The sequence below is a fragment of the Trichechus manatus genome, unplaced genomic scaffold (genome assembly GCF_000243295.1).
Source record: "Trichechus manatus latirostris isolate Lorelei unplaced genomic scaffold, TriManLat1.0 scaffold00012, whole genome shotgun sequence".
NCBI lineage: Eukaryota > Metazoa > Chordata > Mammalia > Sirenia > Trichechidae > Trichechus > Trichechus manatus.
The window spans coordinates 10,037,956-10,062,245 of NW_004443948.1; the positions used below are offsets into that span (position 1 = coordinate 10,037,956).

At 35.1% G+C, this 24,290-nt stretch overlaps 1 protein-coding gene across 1 annotated transcript in view; it reads left to right on the plus strand.

Moving 5' to 3' along the window:
- Positions 1-24,290, plus strand: part of GBE1 (1,4-alpha-glucan branching enzyme 1) — a 311,336-nt gene that overhangs the window by 194,869 nt on the left and 92,177 nt on the right. Inside the window, exons 8-10 of the mRNA XM_023726637.1 lie at positions 11,455-11,570; positions 16,891-17,018; positions 21,980-22,078. Of these exons, the coding sequence (XP_023582405.1) occupies positions 11,455-11,570; positions 16,891-17,018; positions 21,980-22,078 (343 nt within the window). The remainder of the gene's footprint in view (positions 1-11,454; positions 11,571-16,890; positions 17,019-21,979; positions 22,079-24,290) is intronic.

The window sequence follows — 24,290 nt, forward strand, 5'->3', positions numbered from 1 at the left end:
TGGATAATCACACAGTAATGGGAATCATGGCCTAGCCAAGTTGACACATTTTGGGGAGACACAATCCAATCCATAACACATGGTTTCTACCAGTAGACATTTATAGTTAAGTTGGGACACCACTTATTTACATGAACCAATTTGTCTCCTATTGTCTTTAGCATTGAGGTTAGGTATAGTTTCGAAGTTTATGCTGGGCTTTGAAAAATGGATAGAGTATGGATAGGAGAGAAAAGTCAAATGATTCTTACATTTGATTTATTTTTCAGGGTGTGGGAGGTTGGATGTTTTTCTTTTTGAGTGCGGGTGTCTATTTTTATAGTTCTTTTATAATACTGGGGAGCCCTGGTGGCACAGTGGTTAAGAGCTGGGCTGCTAACCAAAGGATCGGCAGTTTGAATCCACCAGCCACTGCTTGGAAACCCTATGGGGCAGTTCTACTTTGTCCTGTAGGGTTGCTGTGAGTCAAAATCGACGGGAATGGATTTGGTTTGGTTTATAATGCTATTGTTCCCTAAAGTACAACTTTGATGTGGTAATAAGATTTGGGGTTAGATTCTATTGCTATATAGTGAAATGATTCCAATCAGTTAATCTCTCTCTTGAAACTCAAAAAGATTTTGATTGGAATTATTCTTTAAGTTTAAGTTTATGAAAAAATATAAAATTAGAAAACAATCGATTATTGTGGTGCAGTGAATTACTTAATATGGCCCTTCTAGCCATGCATGGTCTTGTGACTCCTATAAAATGATTGGGTTGGACTATGCAAATAAGGTTCTTGTGGCCTGCCAAGGGGATTGTATAGCATTGCTAATAGTGCAAATAAGGTGCGTGGAACCTTTCAAGGGTGGGATCATGCAAATAAGGTGTATGGATGCAAATAAGGTGTATGGAACCCTAATGAGGGGATTGGTCAGTTTTGCCATCCTGCTAAGCTAAAAGGAGACACACAGAGAGAGAAGAAGCTGTAACAACACAGAAGACAGTGAGAGAGAGCGGTGCAGCAGTAGCAAGAGCAATAGCGGTTCAAGACGGCCACAGTGGGGCTTGCTGATGCATGGAGCTAAGAGCTATAACACTTGCCCAAGAAGACCCTGAACAGGGCTCAGTGGCAGCAAGCCCCTGAGCAAGGCCTAGCAACAGAGGGTGAAAAGGGGTCCTGATCAAGAGCTGTATCCTGAATTGTTCCTGTTACTTCTGAGTCATTCCTGATCCCGAGTTGTACCCTATTACTTCCCTAATAAACCACTTAACTGTAAGCACGGTTCCTGAGTTCTGTGGGACTCTGCAGCAAATTACCAAACCCAAAGACCAGAGGGAGAATACCGTGGGGAGGGGGAGTAGCTGATATTAGAGATGATGGACTGGTACAGCAGTTTGGAAAAGCTGGACATTTGGGACATCTGTAACCTCTGCCTCATAGGAACCAGCTTTGTGCTGATCGTATAGAAGAAATTATTCATTTAATTGCCCTCTTTTTAAAAATTATCACACTAAGGCTCAGAGAGATTATTTGTTTATATTTATTTTAGAAAAATTGTCCAGAATACATTTTTCTTGACTTCTAATTCACTATTTCTTCATGTATTGCAAATGTTTAGTTAACTTTAATTAAGTGAATCATAACATAATTTTCTCATAAAATGCATCAATCTAGGACACCTGATGTCTTTATTTTTACTAAATCACATGAAAAATGTACACTTAATGAATTTCAACCTAGTTCAGTATAGTTTGACAAGCTTTCACTTCTGCTTCTTCAATCAAGATGAAAAAGGAAAAGAGACTAACAAGACAGAAAAGAGATAAGAAAGAGGAGGCTAGAAAAGAGAACCAGGAAAGTTAGCAGAATAAGGGACCATTATGGAGAACTAGTTTTGGGATGGAGTAGCTGCAAAGAGTAAGGGAGGGAGGGAATTGATTCTCAAGATTGACAGTGAGAGAGCAGAGTCAGGGGTTGAAGGAGGCAAGAAATGGGACTGGAATAGGACAAGAGAAGAGTGAGATTTGATAGAGAAAAATGTTATGAAATGTAATAAGAATTTCCCAGAGAAGTATATTGAAAGAAAGAAAACCATCATAAATGTATTCTCTTTACAAAGAAAAATTCTAGAAGAATATGATTAAAAATAGGAAAAAAAAAACGTTGAATCATGTGGGTGTCTGTCACACAAAATTATCATGTAAAGAAAAATGGTATCTTTTCTTGTTTTATTACTGCCCTCACCTTGTTTACTTGATGGCTAATTTAATAGATATCTTTACATAAAATCAGAGGGTATTGACTAAGTATTGGAATCAATTAATTTTTAAAGACTACACTAGTGAACTCTCATTGTGTCGTAAAAAATGTAACCCTGGTATACATGTCCGAAGTTAGCTTTCTTGGACTAAGTTTCAAGAAATTTCCGATAAATTTGAGTGATAGGTTGTCCAATTTATCCTATAGTTCTGAAACTTAATTATCACTTTTTGAGAAGCCTAGTTTCATGCTGCCAGACCAAATTAACAGGTTTTCTTTTAGTAGTACTATATTTTTTTCTTTGCATTATTAATCACTGCTGTAATTAACTATGTGTTGTTATTTGTAAAATGTCTCTCTCTCCCATTAGAATCTAAATGGATATTGTGAATTTCTTATTCATAACTATGTCCCCAGCTCCTTGCATTTTCCCCGGCCAAAGCAGGTACTCAAGAAATATTTTTTTTAAAACAACTGCATTTAAAAATCTGTTTTATTATTTATTAGGAGCTCCCATTTACTATATGTCAAATGGAGCCCTGGTGGCATAGCAGTTAAAAGCTACAGCTGCTAACCAAAAGGTCAGCAGTTCGAATCCACCAGCCGCTCCTTGGAAGGAGCTCCTATGGGGCAGTTCTTCTCTGTCCTATAGGGTCGCTATGAGTCGGAACCAACTCAGTGGCACTCGACAACAACAAACCTCAGTTTGCTGAACCAGCAGACATACCTTACATCACAGAGTTGTTAAGTGAAACTGTATAATGTGAGGGGGGTGGTAGCTAGAAGACACTCACTATATTTGAATTCCTTCTCTTGCCTATATAATATTTCTCCTTTGTACTCTATGCTCATTTAGTCCACTTTGAACCAGCTTCCTTCGTGGGAAGGTGTACAAATATATATTAGAGAGTTATATAATATTTAGGAAACTTAGTACAAATTTGAAAACTACTGAAGGAGTAATGGTTGAAATTTAAGTTTGATCAATAATAACATGCCATACTATTTGCTTGATTTCTCACCCTCAGAACACATAAACACACACACACACACACACACACACACACACACACTCATACACACACTCATACACACACTTCCTGAGGAACAAAGTGTCCCTCTTTCTCCCCTGCCCTACCTATCCCTAAGCAACTGTTTTTTCTCAGTTCACCTCCTTTCTGTAATGCTTGTCCATTTGTGTTCTCACAATATATAAAAACAACTCCTTGATGTACTCCTAAATAGCTGTATCTTTTTATAGAGTATAATGAGGTTTTCCTTAAATATGAATTATTTGGGAGTGATAATCAAGGAAAATTCTATTATAGTTTGTATAGTCATTATAATAATCTGTACATTCCTAATTATTTTGGTTGGGAAAAGAAAATTTTAGCCCAGATGCTTTATGAACTTTGTATATCTACAGGATCTTTGTTCTCCTTCATTTGTATTTTTCTCATTTATTTCTGATCCTGTTTAAATGACTGTGACTCTGTAAGATGCCACAGTCATCTTTTGGTATGGAACTGGCTAAATATAAGTAAATCAGGTAAACAGTTTATACCCAAGTACAAAATTTTAATAAGATGATGGGAAATTTTGAAGTTCAGTGATGTATTTTTCTGCAATAAAAGTATTATAATAGTTTTATTTCAATATGATAATTTATTAGAAATAAGACAATCAGAAGGGAAAAAATGAAAAAAGAGTATGTGAATACTTAATGTTTCTAAACTTTTATAATAAGCTCTTAAAAGCAGATTACCAATTATGGTGTGATATTTTTCAATGATATATAACTATACATGTTCAAATTACTGTTAGTTGATTTGACCTGAACAAATAATTAGCTTCATTTTATAGGTAAGATATGATTTTTAGCCTTTTGTGAAAAACATATATGTGCATGTGAGTGTTTATTTATATACCTATATGTGTATGTACATGTTGCAAACGCACGTGAAAGCTGTACGATGAATGAGGAAGACCGAAGAAGAATTGATGCCTTTGAATTAGGGTGTTGATGAAGAATATTGAATATACCGTAGGCTGCCAAAAGAACAAACAAATGTGTCTTAGAAGAAGTACAGCCAGAATGCTCCTTAGAAGCAAGGATGGCGAGACTTCGTCTCACATACTTTGGACATGTTATCAGGAAGGACCAGTCCCTGGAGAAGGGCATCATGTATGGTAAAGTAGAGGGTCAGGGAAAAAGAGAAGGACCCTCAACGAGATGGACTGACACAGTGGCTGCAACAGTGGACTCAGTGATAGCAATGATTGTGATTATAGCTCAGCACTGGGCAGTATTTTGCTCTGTTATACATAGGGTCACTATGAATTGGAACCAGCTGGATGGCACCCAACAACAACAATATATATGCAGTCATCTAACCAACAGTAATTTATTTGCAACAGAGCAATAATATCTTGTTTAAAGTTTATTAAGAAAATGTTCTGCATCCCACTTTGGTTTGTGGCATCTGGGGTCTTAAAAGCTAGCGAATGGCCATCTAAGATGCATCAATTGGTCCCAACCGCCTGGAGTAAAGGAGAATGAAGAACACCAAAGATACAAGGAAAATATTAGCCCAAGAGACAGAAAGGGCCACATAAACCAGAGACTTCATCAGCCTGAGACCAGAAGACTAGATGGTGCCCGACTACCACCAATGACCCCTCTGACAGGGAACACAACAGAGAGTCCCTGATGGAGCAGGAGAAAAGAAGTGGGATGCAGAACTCAAATTCTAGTAAAAAGATCAGACTTAATGGTTTGATTGAGACTGGAGGGACCCTGGAAAAGATGGCCCCTGGACTCTCTGTTAGCCCAAAACTAAAATCATTCCTGAGGCCAACTCTTCAGACAAAGATTAGACTGGACTATGGTACATAAAATGATACTTGTGAACAGTGTGCTTCTTAGCTCAAGAGATACATGAGACTAAATGGGCAGCTCCTGTCCAGAGGCGAGATGAGAAGGCAGAGAGGGTCAGAAGCTGGTTGAATGGACATAGGAAATCTGGGGTGGAAAGGAAGAGTGTCCTGTCAGGGTATAGGGAGAGCAACTACGGTCACGTAACAATGTATGTATAAATTTTTATATGAGAGACTAACTTGAATTGTAAACTTTCACTTAAAACACAATAACAAAAATACCTTGTTTAGATGAGATATGTAATCTAATTTACATAATACCTTAAATGAAACCGAACCAAACTCATTGCCATTGAGTCCATTCTGACTCCTAGTGACCCTATAGGACAGAGTAGAACTGCCCCATAGTGTTTCCAAGACTATCATCTTTCCAGAAGCAGACTGCCACATTTTTCTCCTGCAGAGTGACTGCTGGATTTGAACTACTGACCTTTCAGTTAGCAGCCAAGGGCTTAACCACTGCACAACCAGGGCTCCTCACATAATATCTTACTTGTGTTTAATTATCGGGGAATAACTTAGCTCTGCTTGCTCCTTTCTGGATCTTGGGTTGGTCAGCTTTTTTGGGTTCTTCACTTTGAAACAGGTGGTTCTAAGATCTCTCCAAATTTCAATAGTATATTTTACAAGCATTAATGCTTTCAAAAATCACCTTTGGTAATTTTGTGAGAAAGCAAGGACATATGAATCATTTTAATAACAAATGATATAAATATATTCTTAATCACTCAGGATACACTTTATTGATCTGGGTTATTTGTTGTTTTAGATTTATCTCTTTTCTTTGTATCAGACCATCAGCTTTCACTTCTGCTCTCAACTGAGTCTGTTATTGCTTTCTGTACTAACACACACAGACTCCCCTTCAAGTCTGCATTTTTCTAATCTTCCTACAGCAGACTACCAACCTCCTTTAGAACATGGTTTAAATTAGAGGAAAAAAAATAGCCTTGAAAATTTCTCAAGTTGAGGGTTTTTTTTTTTTTTTTCAGTAAAAATATAATTTGAAACATTTAGCCTTCTAAAAGTACACTATGCTATCCATTCCTATTTATTTTCTAGAGAATACCTGATTAGACATATAAGTAATACAAATAGAGCTAACTTTAATACAATATTTAATAAGCTAAGAAAAATTTAGGCCATAAGGGAAAGAAAACATTATAGTCTAATAATAAGTACAGATAACCAGGTCTCAGTAGATGCAATCTAATTAAACAATACATTAATTTATATAAAATAAAGTTACACAAGATGAAATCCAGAAAATAATGTGATATTAAAGAAAAAAAGAACTTCAATATCATTATTTATGTTAACTACCTATGTTCTGAAATTTATATTATTACAGATTTTTAGTAGTTGAATTAACAATTTTTTTCATTTGAGTTTTGTGCTGCAGAGAGCCTCTTTAAAGTGTTGAAAAGCAAAGATGTTACTTTAAAGACTAAGGTGCACCTGACCCAAGCCATGGTGTTTTCAGTTGCCTCATATGCATGTGAAAGCTGGACAATGAATAAGGAAGACCAAAGAAGAATTGATGCCTTTGAACTATGGTGTTGGTAAAGAATATTGAATATACCATGAACTGTCAGAAGAATGAACAGGTCTGTCTTGGAAGAAGTACAGCCAAAGTGCTCCTTGGAAGTGAATGTGGTGAAACTTCATCTCAAGTACTTTGGACATGTTATCAGAAGGGACCATTCCCTGGAGAAGGACATCACACTTGGTAAGGTAGAGGGTGAGTGAAAAAGAGGAAGACCCTGGACAAGATGGATTGACACAGTGGCTGCAACAATGGGCTGAAACATAGCAACAATTGTGATGATGGTGCAGGACCGGGCAGTGTTTTGTTCTGTTATGCGTAGAGTCGGTATGAGTCGAAACTGATTCGACTCATAGCAACCCTGTATACAACAGAACAAAACAACAATATATACAATAGATCCAATATAATTCTCACTGTCTAAAGACTGAGATACATTTTATTATCTATGATACTTTTATCTAGTCTTAGATATGAACAATTACTTTTTCATCATTTCGGAGTTTTTTGTTTTTTTTTTCCCTTGATTAAGCAATTCCTAATGGCTGAATGTATAATACAAAATATAAGTGAAATAAAACATTCTTTTCATTTGGTTAATTTAATTAATATTAAATTGATAGATAAGTCATTTTCATTTTTTAATGTTGACCTTTTATAATATCTTCTGTAAAATGTTATTTTTATTGTAATTTCAGACTCTATCCATTTAATTGACATATCCTATCTTTTTTCACAAAGGAAAAAGTACAAGATTAGCTTCTGTCTACAAGTTCAATCTACTGCCTCATTTGAAATACCCAGATCAAAATACTAGGTTTCGCTTCATGGTTTTATGATGTATTATCCAATAGCCATTCAGCTTTTAAGACTGTGGAATAGCGAAGAAGAACATATCATTTTTCTTCATATATTTTTTTGTTGCTGTTTTTAGTTGCCTTCGAGTAGATTCCAACTCATAGCAAATCCATGTGCCAATGTTAAATAATGTCTTCTATTTATTAGTGTATGCTATTAGTAGATTTCAGTAACACCCAGTGGACTAAGTGGCTTATTTTGAAAACAGTGGAAGATATTTTGGAGTGGAAATAAATAGAAATTATGCAAATATCCTTGCATTACAAAATGTAACTGTTAAATAAATGTTACTATATCTGATTATACCTGCTCGCCAGGAAAATTATGCTGTGTTTTATTATATTATGCTGTGTTTTGTTATATCATAAAGTTCATTGGCCGAATATGAGACAATCAACATTTTTTTGATTTGGGGAATATTTTCTAAAAACTTCAATATTAAAACTATTTGTGGCAAATTTTCCTTAATAAATCCTCATTACTTGATTACAGGTTGAATATTTCAGACATCTAAATCAATTAGACTCCTGATTATTCTGATTGCTAGAAATCCTTAAATGTATACATTATTCATCAATGTATTTGGTTCTTCTATCAGACACCTGTGATTTAAAAATTTTAGTGGTTTATGATTCACTGGAAAGTCAGCTGCATTTCATTATCTTTTTCTGTTTTTTAGGAGCTTTGTTGCAGCTTCAGAAAAAAAATGAAAATAAGCTAATAGATTGGCTGTAGACAGTAGGGATGACACAGTTTTGGCATTTAACTTATGTCTTAATTACTTTCAGCTATAAAGCTAATAACCAAATAGGTTAATTCTTATACATATTCATGCTGATCACTGAGGTATATATTTTTCGAAATTACCCTCTAAAAGTTAGTATCTAGCTCCTGCAATTGTTTGGAAACTAGGTTGTCCTTTGTTTTGTAAGGACAGGCTTTAAAAGCCTTATGTCAGTGAAATAACCTTAAAATCTAAGTCCGCCTTATCTGTTGGAACACACCAAAGCAAAACTCTGTTCTTAAATTATGCTTTATATTTTTATGGAACTCTAATCAACTGGATATATCAACTGTGTTATGGTCTGCCTGATGACATTTTGAGGTTAAAAAAAGTAAATTGCCTTTTTTATTGTAGCCTTTGCTAGACATTTTCATACTTTGATTCAAGGTAAACCATTCACTTGAGATGATTCAGTTCATTTATTACTACAGAGCACACTGAACAGTATTTCTAATTCAGTCTTAGTTTGGAATACATCATAACTCCTCTTCCTTCAACTCCCCAAAGAAGGAAAGATTAGAACTTATGGTTGCTGAATTTGAAAATTGTGACGATAGAAATAGTTATAGACATCTTTCAGAGATCTGTATTTTCACTGGTGACATTTTCCTTAAGCTCATCTTAAAAGGCATATCTGAGATTCAGTGAATTAGTTCATTCATGTATGAGATTAGCGTTTTCATTGTCCATGTGATTGCTGGAGGGTAGCGTGCAGAACAGAGTACCTCTGCCAGAAATCCTTAGGTGTTTAGATTTTTAATTTATATTTAAGAGTCTTCCACTTGGTTTTGAGATCTGCATATCTCTTAAATGAAATGACTTGGGGAGAAGTTTTTTGTGTTTGTTTTTGTTTTTCTCTAGTAATTTGTACTAAGTATTTTATAATCATATAATAAAAGTTTAACTTCTGCTTTTGTGCAGAAAAGTATTAATATAGTATGCCTGAGACTCCTGAGGCTGCTATCCTTAGAAAGACTTGCCAGCCAGGTTGACCCTTGGCTGGTGTGGGGACTTGGACTTCAGAAGGGTTACCACCATCCGCAGAGCTGACAAGAGTGGCTCACTGTACTTAAATTCTTTGTATAAACAATGTGGTTTATGTTGTACACCTGCTTTTTTTCTGGGTGTCTATAATTTTGACATGTGCTAAGGTAGAGGGTGCCTATGTGACCAACCTTTAATAAAATCCCTGAGAACTGAATCTGTAATGAGCTTCCCTTCCAGATAATATTTCACAAGTGTTTGACAACTCATTGCCAGAAGAATTAAGCATGTCCTGTGTGACCTCACTGGAGAGGACTCTTGGAAGCTTGTACCTGGTTGTCTCTGGACTTAGCCCAATGCACCTTTTTTGCTTGCTGATTTTGCTTTCTTTCTTTTTTGCCGTAGTAAATCATAATCCCTGAGTATAATGAAGTGCTGAGTCCTGTGAGTCTTCCTAGTGAATCACTGAACCTGGGGGTGGTCTTGAGGTACCATGACCCAGCTTTTCTCTTGGAATTTCAGTTCAGTGATCTGAGATAAATATATTTATATAATAAATGCGTACAATAATTTGGATGTTTACATATTATAAGAAAATGGAAAAACAGCTTTCCAACGCTTCATTTCAAATGCTTTTGAGCAGTAAAATATATTCTTACCAGTCAAATGGCCAAGTTAGAAAAAGTATTTATGTCCTCTTCAAAGCATTGTTTTCAAAGAATTATCGGTATGATAATATACAAATTTATTCATCTCTTGTCCCTGAGATACCCATATAGCAATCTTCTTAAAAAAGTATAAATTGAGATTACTATAAAAAAGAGTAATTTATCTTGATGAATTGTAGAATAGCTCTTTGTGTTTACTCAATTCTTTTTTGTTAAACAAGATTTATTTTCTTTTAAGCCCCAAATGAATATGCATTAATAAAATCATGAGCATACTCTACCTCTGTCATTGTTCAGGCCTAACAATCTAGAACCTCTTGGCTGTCTTTCACATCTACCAGATCACTTGTATCTCTATGGTTTTTGTTTTTTAAAACTTTCAGTCAGTTTTCAAAATCCAAAGTGACCTATTTAAAACAGTTTAGATTTACAATTCCTGAGTTGATTGTGATGAGTTAATCTCTACTTATGTCAGATTGCCCTTTAATATATGAAGGCATTAAAAAATATACATTTCAACTGGGTTAAAGATCTGTGTACACTGTTACAGCTCTGTCATTAAACTAAATGAGGTATTAAAGTCTTAAAACCACTGTTATAATAAGATAGAGAACCATAACTATATGACTAAAAAAAATACTAATCGATGATGCCTTCTTTTCAATTGTCCAAAATAGACTGATTTTGTGTGGTGTTTTTAATTGAGTTGTACTGTTCTTTGTTTTCTTTCTGTTTTCATGTATATAGGGGCTCTTTAACTTACAGAACTTTCTACTTTATTAAACATGTGTTTTTTAGTAATTAGATTTTGATTTTTACTCCCACAAAACAAGTCTAGTAAATGTAATATTACTTACCATGAGGTTGATGTTGTCTTTTTTCCTTTACTTTTTATTCTGAGTTGTATCTGTTTGAAATTGTAGCATGAGGACATATTTTAAGAAGACAAGCAATTGAATGCATTTTTTTCTAGAATGAAAATGCATTTTCTAAAAGGAGAAAAAGTCATATCACTATGTTTATATTATATGAAAAATCTTGTTGAAAATTCAGAGATTGGTAACAGAGTTTATTGAGCTGTACCGCGTAATAATAACTGCTCTGGTTGCTGGGGACACAGCATTGAACAAGACACAGTCCCTGTCCTTTGGGCCAGACTTACATTTGTTTTCAACTTCTTAATTTTCCTCAAATATTCAGTGATTTTGTGGCTAAAGGAAATTTAATAAATGTGCCTTTTAAAATGTGTTTCATCAAATAAATTATTTGTTAGTATTTTTCTGATTTTTCAATGATTACTTTGAACATCATGGGTTTTGAGATTAGAGCACTTTATAATTCTAATTAATACTCTTTTAGTAAACATGATATATAATGATTAAGAAAAACACTATTTACATTGTGCTAAAATATGTATTTATTAATATTTTAGCTGGGAAGTTTTAAGATTTCTTCTGTCAAACATAAGATGGTGGTTGGAAGAATATGCCTTTGATGGATTTCGCTTTGATGGCGTTACCTCCATGCTCTATCATCACCATGGAGTGGGTATGTAGCATGACATATTAAAGATGTAACTAATGATTTTTTTTTCTTATTGAACATTTGCAAACAGGTTTGGGATTCAGTTACAACAGCTGCAATGACCGTTATTGTTGGCTTGATTTTTATTAGTCCCGGTGCATATGTCTTTTCTGTAGGTACTCTGGTCCCTTTTTGGCAAAGGATACGGTTTAAAAACATTTTATCAGTAAATAACAATATAATGATTTACTTTAAAATATACCTATTTAATAGTATGCTGTCTTTAATATCTAGCTGTTTTTATTTATTTTTTTAAGGAAACATTATTGAAACATCCTTAGGATGTGAGCCTGACAGGATTTGCAATGAAATGTAAATAGCAAAAATGCTAAATGAGAACATTTGTAAATGAATGAATTCCTTTGCATAATTATGCCCTTAAGAAAATATATAAATTTCAAATATAGATCTACTTAATTAAAATTAAATAGTAAATTAATTTGCAATTAAAAATATTGATCAGAGACTTTCATTTTAAAAGTTGTGCAAAGAAGGGTTATAAAATCCTAATTGCTCAACAGATAACACTGTGAACAATAACTTTTTAATGACAAAATATTCCCTAGCAACAACTAATCAAGAAAAGTGAGAACAATTTTCCACTGTAAATCTTGAAAAGTGGCTGTCAAGATTGAAGCTGAAAATAGTACTGCAGCAAAGTGTGAAGCTACTTGCTCTTAATCATAGTGCCAACTCCATGAGAAATTCCTAGGACAGATGCTGAATCTATAAAAGGTGACAGGTCTCACTAATACTGTCCGGATTGGAAAGCAAGCATGGCGAAAGTCAAGGAAGATCCTCTGCTAGACTAAAACCCCTGTGTGCCCCTGCAGAACCAGCGTCTGTTGAGGCTGAGTATTTTCCTGGGAACTGTGCTGAGCTGAGAAAGTGAATTGAATCCTATGGAAATGGAATATACGTTTTATGTGTAGAGAGCCCAGGAATTGGTGAAGAAAAAAACATAAAAACATTCAGAGGTATATAACAGATTTTTTTCCTTGAAATGAGAAATAGCTGAATAGGAGCTATAATGAGAATATAATGTGAGATAAAATGAGAGTAACTGAAACTACACATCAAAAGGACACACAATATACCAGGAATAATTGAGATAAAAGGATTAACATCATGACACAAAGTATTTATAAAAATCAGGGATAAAGAGAATTTATCTTAAAACTTAAACCAAAAATATCCCCAGAAGTCATTTTAAAACTGAACAATAGTTCAGCTTAACTAGTAAAAAATGTCTGCCTTCAGCATTATGCTCTTTCAAGAACTATCTATATGGGATCAAAGTGACAACAGCAACTCAAATGATTAGGAACCTTAAGGGGCAATGAGTTTATGTTAATGGGGGAGGAACAGCTCAGAAAAAGGAGGGTGAGAATGGTTGCACAACTCAAAGAATGTAATCAATGTCACTAAACTACATGTAGAAACGGTTGAATTGGTGTATGTTTTGCTGTGTATAATCTCAACAACAGCAACAAAATAAAATTAAAAAAAGAAAAAGAATTCATGAGGAGGCACGAAGAAAAAGCAATTTACTTGCATGGATGAAACAAAATGGCTGACCTTTGACTATGGCTATCAGCAATATCTACCAAATTCTCAGGGAAACAAAGTATGAATCAAGAATTCAATAGCTGATTTGTCATTGAGGTATAGACATGAAAGAACTCAGGGAATAAATCATCCATGTTTACACTTGAAAATATCCCTCAATGATGAAATCCAGCAAACAAAAAGAGAGAGACAAAATGAAGTTAAATACAGAGAAGCCAGGGGAAGAAGATTAGTGTTGACCATTGATTTGATTTAATTACAAAAATAAGAGTAAACAACTAAAAGAATAGAAAGTAAATGGTATAATGCTAATAAGTCAAAAATACTATAGATAGATAGCTGCCCTGGAGTCGACTCTGACTGACAGTGACCTTATTTACAACAAACGAAACATTGCCTGGTCCTGCATCATCCTCATGATTGCAGGCATGTTCAGTCCGTTAATGTCGCTGTTTTGCCAATCCATCTCACTGAGGGTATCTCTCACCCTCTTTGGCCCTCTGCTTCATCAAACATGTTGTCCTCCTCCAGCAACTGATCCTTGCTGATGATATGTCCAAAGAAAGTAACTTGGACAATGTTCTATTGTGATTCATAAGGTTTTCATTAGCTAATTTTTGGAAGCAGATCACGGGCCTTTTCTTTCTACTCTGTCTTAGTCTGAAAGCTCTGAAACTGTTCTGCCCTGGTGACCCCGTTTGTGTTTGAAGCACCAATGGCATAGCTTCCATTGTGACACACAAGCCACTACAGTGCTAAAAACTGACAAATGGGTCGTAGAAAAAAATACGATAAGGCACAAAAATTAGGAAGTGCCGGAGGAGGAGGTAAAAGGAATTTTGAAGACGTTATAATCTCTTTGTCATCATAGGAAATCCATATGGCATAAATTGAAGAATTATTTAAAGTAATACAAACATTATTACTCAATTTTAGATGGCTTTCACATTTACTTTTCTTAAACTCAGAGGAGTCTAACGTCCCTTGAGTGACAAAAATGTATCTGGACTTTGAAATGTAGAATTACCTTTAGTTTCATTTCACTTTATTTTTCTGCTGTAAATTTCAGTTAAAATTAAATTCAGTTGAAATATATAAAAAATTTCCATGCGTAGAATAACACCATTCTCAGAAAATTATTTCGAAGCATCTACTCATCTACCTGTATATATATGTTGATGTTGTTGTTAGGTGCCCTCAAGTCGGTTCTGACTCATAGCGATCCTATGCACAACAGAACTAAGCACTGTCTGGTCCTGCGCTATCCTCACAATCATTGCTATGTTTAGCCCATTGTTGCAGCCACTGTTCCAGTCCATCTCATTTAGGGTCTTCTTCTTTTTCGATGACCCTCTACTTTACCAAGCATGATGTCCTTCTCCAGGGACTAGTCCTTTCTGATAACATGTCCAAAGTACATGAGACGAAGTCTCGCCGTCCTCGCTTTTAAGGAACATTCTGTTTGTACTTCTTCTTACAAGATAGATTTGTTCGTTCTTCATTCAGTATTCTTCGCCAACACCATAATTCAAAGGCATCAATTCTTCTTCGAGCTTCCTTATTCATTACCCGACTTTCCCATTTCTATTAGGCAGTTGAAAATACCATGGCTTGGGTCAGGTGCATCTTGTTCCTCAAAGTGATATCTTTGCTTTTTAACACTTGAAAAAGGTCTTTTGCAGCGGATTTGCCCAACGCAATATGTCGTTTGATTTTTTGACTGCTGCTTCCGTGGGTGTTAATTGTGGACCCAAGTAAAATGATATCCTTGACAACTTCAATCTTTTCTACATTTATCATGATGTTGCTTATTGGTCCAAATTTGAGTTTTTTTGTTTTTTTTTTATGTTGAGGTTGTAATCCATACTGAAGGCTGTAGTCTTTGAATGTCATCAGTAAGTGCTTCAAGTCCTCTTCACTTTCAGCAAGCAAGGTTTCATCATCTGCATATATATAGGCCCAAGCCCATTGCCATCAAGTCGATTCCAACTCATAATGACCCTATAGGACAAAGTAGAGCTGCCCCATAGGGTTTCCAAGGAGTGGCTGGTGGATTCGAACTGCCTGCCTTTTGGTTAACAGCCGAGCTCTTAATCAATGCACCACCAGGGCTCCACATATCTATATAGTGATACCTAAAATTATGTTCATCAACCATAACATTATTTCTGGATGCTAGGGTTTGGGTGATGTATTATTGACTCTCTCTGTAAACTTTTCCAGAATTTCTTCATTTGCTTTTAATGAATGTGTTCATTTTCATGAAAAAAATTTTTTTTTTTGAAGTTTTAAGAATATCCATTGTTAACCTGAATGTGGGCAAACAACCTTTTATAAAACCATTTGGCAAAATCCATAAAAATGTTTAATATTTCTATATTTGACTCAACAGTGCCACAGAATAATTTTTTCCTGATGTACTACTCCCACAAGAGAATAAAGTGATATGGTGATGGATTCTTGTGCCGCATTTATTTTAAGATGAAAATTTGAGAACTACCAAGTCTCTGTTAATGGGAAGAAATGTCCAAATAAACCATTAAAAACAAAATCTCCATTTATTGAAATACCATGCAGCATATAAAAAGAATAATTATAACCAGTTGCATTGAGTCCATTCTCATTCATGGTGACCCCATGTGTGCCATGACAGAACAGTGCTCTATAAGGTTTTCAATGACTGAATTTTTGAAAGTAATCTCCAGGCCTCTCATCTGGGGCACCTCTGGATGGACTAAACTTCAACCTTCGGGTTAGCGGCCCAGCTTGTTAACCGTTTGCACCACTCAGGGATACTGACATTGAGAGACTCCAGGATGACCTCCAAGTTGAATTCAAAGTCAGAAACAGATAAACAACAACAACAAGAAAATGCCATATGATATATATGCTACTATTTTATTAACTGATTTGCTCATTATTATGTATTTAGTACTTATTTTGTGCAGTTACTTTTATAGGTATTAGCGATATAGACAGGAGCAAAACAGATGCAGTCCTTGCCTTTTCAAGGCTTATCTTGTAGTGGGGGAGAGATTCCATAAACAAATATATATGCAATATGTTTAGTCACTGATAAGTATTATGAAGACAAATTTTTAAAAGGAATGGCTAAGGTAGTCAGGAAAAGCGTCTCTGATGAGATCTGGCTGAGGAGATAATATTTGAGCAGTGAACTGAATGAAGTAAGGGAGATGTCCTGCAGATAATGTCTGCAGGAGGAGTCAGTACAAAAGCTCTGAGATGGAAATGTTCTTAGAAGGTTCAAAGAAAAGCCAGAACACCAATGCGTATCTTAGTGAATATCATAAGGGGAAAAAAGTTTGAGAAGCATACACCCAACTCTTAATGGTGATTATAACTGGAAGTTGGAATTGTGAGAGACTTTATTGTTAGTTTTATATATTTATGAAATATGTGAATTTTTTATGACATTTTCTACGTTTATAATCAGAAAAATATTTTAAAGTTTTGTTTTTGTTTGTTTTGTAAAACAAACATTGGACTGCAGCATTGCCTGAATTCCAAATGTTGACATGGATTACTGCTCTGAGCAACAGATATATTTGATAATGATGACATTATGTGGTATCTACATTCATTGTAATTTGCTACAATAACAACTGATATCAACAAACTAATTGGTGTTTGCATTTGTGCAGTTAAGACTTACATGTTAACGTAATATATATGTATTGGTTTTTCCGTTCTCTAGGTCAAGTATTTTCAGGTGATTACCATGCATATTTTGGACTACAAGTAGATGAAGATGCCTTGATTTATCTCATGTTGGCAAATCATTTGGCTCACACGTTGTATCCAGATTCCATAACAATAGCTGAGGTAAAGCCATAACGATGCCTTATCCTCTGTCCCCCTTTTATATAGAATATCTTATGAATAATTAATTTCATGTTATCAATTATTGCATAAATGGAATTGCACCCTGAGTATAGTGCAGCTACCGTGTATGGTTGGGACATTGTTTAGAATTTCTTGTTTTCCTATTAGGAGATAATGTACACTAATTACTTGTCACCCTCCCATTGTTAAAAGGGAAATGCCAGTGGTTACAAAGTAAAATATCCTAATCAGTGGACATGTCCTTCCGCCATGAGACCTTCAGCAGAGAAAAGAATTGAATATTAATGTGTGTCTGTGTACTTTTTTTTTTTTTATCTTTTCTGGTCTAATCATTAGAGATGGCATGGATCACTGCCTGCAAGCTTCTGTGAAGCCATTCTTGTTCTGATGCGATTACCTTTCTTGTTTACGTCATTGCTCTCAGATTGCCAAATGTTCACCAGTTATTCATGATTAACTGTCCCAAAGCAGCACTGTAATGATATAATTTGGTATATGCGTAATTGACAATTCCCCTCAGTGATAAATTAAGCAGTTTGTTAAATGCTTATGCTAATTTAGATTTAGTACTAAAATCCCCCTGGTTTTCTGAGTCCTCTAGCTAGGAATTATTATTAAAATTGAATTTAGCAAGTTGAAAATATTCTATACAAAGTATAGTGGCTGGCATATAGAATTAATAAAGAGTCAGAGTTAAAGTGTATTTTCACATTATCGTTTTTTAGTTCACTGGAATGAAGGGCGGAAGCGACAGTTTCCTTCCTGTAGAATTTAGTGTTTTTATAGCCTTTTTGCCATCCATCAGTTTTCAAAACCAAAACTCTCTAACTAGGTGATATGATTTCCTTGTTTATCTCTATATAGAGAAGAATAGTTTTATTTTCTTCAGGTCTTCTACCTTCTAAATATCTTTTGGAAATACAGTGATACACCCACCCCTCCGCCCCCCTGCCAAAAAAAAATTGTCATCGAGTCCGTTCTTACTCATTGCGACCCTATAGGACATAGTAGAACTAGAACTGCCTCATAAGGTTTCCAAAGCTTTAAAGTTTACGGAAGCCAACTACCACATCTTTCTCCGGTGGAGCAGCTGGTGGGTTTGAACCGCCAACCTTTAGGTTAGCAGCAGAGCACTTAACCATTATGCCATCAGGGCTCCTTGGAAATAGAACAAAGGGCCCTAAATTCCTGAAACAAGTTATTAAGGAGAATTATAAGTAAAAATTGAAATACCATTTTGATACTCAATTTCATTTCACACCCTTTCTCCCTATCTGCGTTTAATCATAGCATGTAAGTCTTTCAAATACTTTTATGTGGTATCCTTTAATATCAATCAGAGTGTATTTTAAACGTTTATTTTGCCTTTTATGCATTTTAATTTTATCTGTCAAACATTAAAAAGTTAATTATTTTGTCAAGTGTATTTATAGCAATTCAAAGCAGAGATATCATATATGACAAATTACTACAATTAATGGCAGTAAAAATAGAAAAAAATAGGATGAAGAAAAAGATGCAGTTACTTAATACATGAAACTTCAAAGTGTTACATTGATCTCTCTGTTCATTTCAAGTAAAATAGTTTCATCATCTGGGGAGCTCTTGTCTGATTATTTGTGTTTCTACCGATGAAACTTAGAGACTTTAGCCTACTTTATATTACTTGCTTTTAGATTTTTTTTTAAACGAGATATGTCTTCAATGTATTCTACTTAAATGGAAAACTACTTCAATTTCAATACATCACTTTTCTGTCTAGTGGGAGTCTCCCTTCAAAAGTGGAATTGATCCTCGTGAACTTTTTTTAAGAAAAGAGATGTGGGGTAAAGAATAAGTAATATAATTTTATATAAAGTTGTATAGCAGAAATTTGAATTTGTAATATCAGTTGCAAAATTGAAACTTTTGTTTCTAGAATATTTCTAGTGTTCTTCATGGTTATATCTGCTACATAATTAGAAATATTTTTGGTTGAGGTCACGTCCCTTGGAGTAGTCATAAGTATTCTTTAGATATTAAAGAGTTCGAATTATTTTAATTTCATTTGAAACACATGTAATGCTTTTAATATATTATGTCAGTGGGTCAACTTCTTTATATTTGAAGTATGTTTATTTTGGTGACCTTTATGTTTTCTTCCTTTTAAAGTTTTAAAAGAACAGTCATTAACTCCCTGGTTTCCAAAGAGGGCTGCTAATATCCCATCTGTGTTAGTCAGATAGCATAGTAGGATTCAGATTGAGGAGTCAAGCAAGACCAACTGGTGTCCAGATACTTTTCTTAGCAGATTCTATTTTCTGTCAGACTATTTCATAAAACACCTCTAGACCAGATACAGAACACTCCTTAACAGTTTCTTGACAAAAAAAAAAAAAATTGTCTTGATCTTTTAATACCAGCCCATCTCTAGTCATTCTTGACTTTGGTTTTATGAAAACTCTTTTAGAAAGGCATTGTGTCTGCAATCCCAGTGCCTAGCATGGTGCCAGATATTTAGTACACACTCAGCAAATGTTAGGAGTCCTGGGTGGTGTAAATGGTGGAGGTTTGAACCCACCCAGAGGCACCTCAGAAGAAAGGCCTGGAGATCTACTTCTGAAGGTCACAGCTTTGAAAACCCTATGGAGAACAGTTCTACTCTATATACATGATGTCACCATGAGTTGGAATTGACTCAATAGGAACTGTTTTGTTTTTTTTTTTTCAGCAAATGTTTATACTGAACTGAATTCCTATCATATCTGTGAACTGTGACTTATATTTTGATAAATATAACCTGTTTTAAAATAGTTTCTTTTCTGTTCACCATTCTTCATCTTATTTCTACTTTGTAAAGTACTATTCAGAAATAAGATTATTAAAAATATATTATTTTCTTATGGGTGTATTCACCATGTACTACATTTACCTCTACCTCTCTTACATAAGAAAACAATTAAATTATTTTGGAAGTCCAGTGAGGCAATATATTTCTTTTTCCCAGCTTTTTTGTGAGAAGTGTTTAGAGATGGTGTTATGGCAGAAAAAGCATTTGAGCTAAGTCTCAGAGAGCTCGTATTATATGATAGTCTTGTAGGAAGTAAGGATAATCCAGGAGAGAGTCATGACAGTGATATTTGTAGAAAAGCTTGTCACACGCACAGGAAAGAATGAATAGTTCCAAGCGGCTGACTTATTTAGCACTTTAATTAAAACAGTACAAATTAATTGTGGACAGACTGAGGCGTCTCCATTTCACTTTCTGTGTACTTTGGTTAAGAGTTAATCACAACTACATTGTGAATTGATGATAATTGAGTGTATAGGCCCTACCTTATAAATTCCTGCAGGTCAGAGATATTATGTGTTATTTATATTTAAATCCCTCATAACACCTTTGTTAATTCACCCAACAAATATTAATTGTGTTTTTGAGTATCTGCCTTGTGCCAGGTTATTTTCTAGGTTCTTGGCATATCTCAGTGAATAACAAAACAACAACAACAACAAAATTCTTATGGAGCTTATATTCTAACAAGGGTAGGGAGGTGAGGAGGAAGTAATCAAAACATAAATTATGCAGTAAATGCTTAATGTATAAATTGTTGAATTAAGTCTTAAGCTAAGGAATTTGAGTTTTTGATTATTAGATATTGAAAGCTATTGAAGGCAGTGAGATATATAAGACTGTCTCATAAGATGTTAATTTAGCAAAGTTTGTATACAGAGAAAATGGAGATAGGGAATTCCATTTGGAAACTTAACAGTCTAGGCAAGCAGTAATGAAGATTAAATAGGATAGTGGCTGTAGAAATAGAGCAAAGGAAAAGGACTTATTTGAAAGTTATGGAGGAATTAGAATTGATAGTACTTAGCTCATATTTTGCAACAGTCGTTATAATAGTATCTTTTGTTACATCTGAGTCTTTATACCATTATTTTAACTTATTTATTTGTTTGTTTGATTGGTTGTTTATTTACTTGATTATCAGTAGCCTAGAAGTAGCATGACAGAGCGGAAAGACTCTATGCCAAAAGGCCCAATGTCTGATTCCTGGCTCAACCATTAAGAAGTATGTGTCTTTAGAGATCCTTCACTACAATGAGTCTTAGTTTCTTCATCTGCTAAATGAAGAGGATCCACTAAATAATCTCAAAGACCTTCCAAGTGTAACCTACTGTAGAGAAAGTCATTTTATTGCTTCACTCTTCATATACTAACTCTACTTTCTGTTTCGTCAAAAGCTAAGCACTCACACAAATACCCTCCATGCCAATGCTATATATGGGAGGACAAGTATAACAGATACATGCCACATGTATTGTGTGTGTGTGTGTATGTGTGTGTGTGTGTGTTTGCTGGAAACAGTAGCTGATGAAACTTTATACAGTAACCTTACAAATAAGTCTGAGGAACTAGGTGTTATTAATAATAGTTTATAATCTTTTCTGTTCTCTAACTAGCTGCTGTCAAATCAATTCCAACTCATGGTAACCCCCTTTGTGTCAGAATAAAACTGTGTTCCATAGGACTTTTCAGAAGTAGATTGTCAGGCTTTTCTTCTGAGGTATCTCTGGTTGGACTCAAACCTCCAGTCTCTGGGTTAGCAACTGAGAGAGTTAACTGTTTCCACTACCCAGGGACCCCCTTGTGTTCTCTCTGTGATGCCAAATAAAATAAAATAATAGCCTAATGAAATTGAAGCTAGCCAAGAGTGAAAAACATTAAACACAAATCTTACTGGCGAGAGAAGATGTTCTATCACAATTTTATTTACTTTTAAAATTATGTTACCAAATTACCCCCCACACATCACTATCTAGTGTTGGTATTTATGTTCCCTATACATGTATATTCGCTCATGTATTGGCCTGGACTTTACTATTAGAAGTATAGAAGACAGTTTGATAAAAGTTTGAGCAATATGAACTGACAATTGTGATCTGCTTTGTTTTAGGATGTGTCAGGAATGCCAGCTCTGTGTTCTCCAGTTTCCCAGGGAGGGGGTGGTTTTGACTATCGCCTAGCCATGGCAGTTCCAGATAAATGGATCCAGGTAAGATTTTATGTAAATGTTTTTAAATGTGAATACTGTGTTTTTTGTTGCTTATATGGTATTCTTTCAATTTATTTTTTACTTATGATCATTGGTTACAGACAGTACAACTGAAGTATTAAATTATCCTATTAGTTTTTTGACTCATGCTTTTTACTAAGATGCTTCTCATAGTTCTAAAAGTATTTAATGTATTCATACTTGCATTAGTCAGGCAGGGTGAAAATACAATTGGTATTAGTTTTATAAATGAAATTTTACATTATCACTGCAATTACAGGAAACTTCAGTGCTCTAATTTTAAAACATGTTAAACTTTATCAAAGCATCCCTTCTGCCTACAAATCATCACTTAATGTAGAATTACTAGTTAAGTTCCTATACCTGCATTAGAGTATGTTCTTTAGTCAACAGATTTGGATTCATCCATTCATTCATTCCTTCATTCAGCATTTAACAGTCCCTACCAAGAGCCAGACACTAAGAATGAATAATTGCATATGATAACATGGAAATGTTTCCTGAATACATTTTTATTAAATTTAATGGTGGCAGAAGGAGTTTGGATTATATTTTGTTCCATTTAATGTATGCCTAAGGACTAAAGCCCTTATATAGACTTCGGTTTGATATAGAACAGTTTTGAATGCCCAAGGCCATCATCATGGATGGAATATGTGTAAGAGAAGTCAGATATATATACAAATAATCATAACTTTCTGATTAGCCCTTTAATATAGATGAGACCATAGTATCATGATATCACATGGTAAAAGTGCTTAACTTTGCCTAGAAAAACCATAGAGCCTGTTCTGAAGGAAGCAATTATTGTAATCTTCTCTAAACTCTCTTTCCTGTAACTCCAGATCTTTTGTGCAATAGACAGCTATAACATTAAACCCTGCCAACACAAATTCTGCATCTCCATTTATAATGGTTTCTTAAATGTTATCAGGTTAAAGAGCAAGTGTTTCACAAAAATGCTTAGACTTAGAATCAAACAAACAAATGAGAGTTCTAACTGTAATACCTGGAAAGGTTGCTGTCTTAGTTATCTCATGCTGCTAAAGCAGAAATACCACAAGTGAATGGCTTTTACAAACAGAAATTTATTTTCTCAAAGTTTAGGAGGTTAGAACTCCAAATTTAGAGCACTGGATCTAGGGGAAGGCTTTCTCTTTCTCTTGGCTCTGGAGGGAGGTCCTTGTCTCTTCAGCTTCTGCTTCCTATTTCCTTAGAGATCTCCATGTGTCTTGGAATCTATCTTACCCCATCTATGCTTGCTTGCTTGTTCTAATCTACTCTTTATATTTTGTAAGAGATTGATTCAGAACACACCCTTTGCTAATCCTGCCTCATTAACATAATGACATAATTCCCAAATGAGATTATAACCACAGGCATAGAGGTTAGGATTTACAACACATATTTTGGGGAGACACAATTCAATCTATAACATTCCACCCTTTGGCCCCCCCAAAATTCATGTCCACATGAAAAACACATTCACCCCATCACATCATCCCAAAAGTCTTAAATCAACTCCAGTCCAAAACCTCATCTTCTGAATCATCTAAACCAAATATGGGTGAGACTTTAGGTGTATTCCATCCTGCGGCAAGATTCTTCTCCATCTGTGAACCTGTGAAATCTAGAATGCAAGTTATCTGTTTCCAAAGTACAATGGTGGAACAGGTACAAGGTAGACATTTTTATTACAAAGGGGAGAAATTAGAGGGAAAGAAGAGATAATAGGCAACAAGCAAGTCCAAAACACAGCAGAACAAATTATATTAGCTGTAAAGGCTTGAAAATAATCCTTTGTTCTCTGAGACCATCTGAGCAATGGTCCTGTCCTCCAGTCTCTGGACATTGGCCATGCCCTCTGGATTCTGGGTGGAGGCCCCTTGACTCTGGGCTTCACCTTTGCCTTCTAGGCTCTCCGGGATGGCAGCGCCACCCCCTCAGCTTTGAGTGGTGGCCACATACCCTGTCACACCTTAAGGGCAGCCCCACATTCTGAAACTGAGTTGGCAAAGATCCAATTCTTGGAAACCTAGAAGACTGTGGCCCCACCTTTTGAGATACAGGAGACCGTGGCCCTACCCTTGGAAACTGAGAAGGACCTGCTTCCAGTGCTTCTTCTAGCAGTTCTACTGATCTCCAAGCCACTCCAGGGATGATCCTTTTCTTTTCTTGGAAGACAACAGAT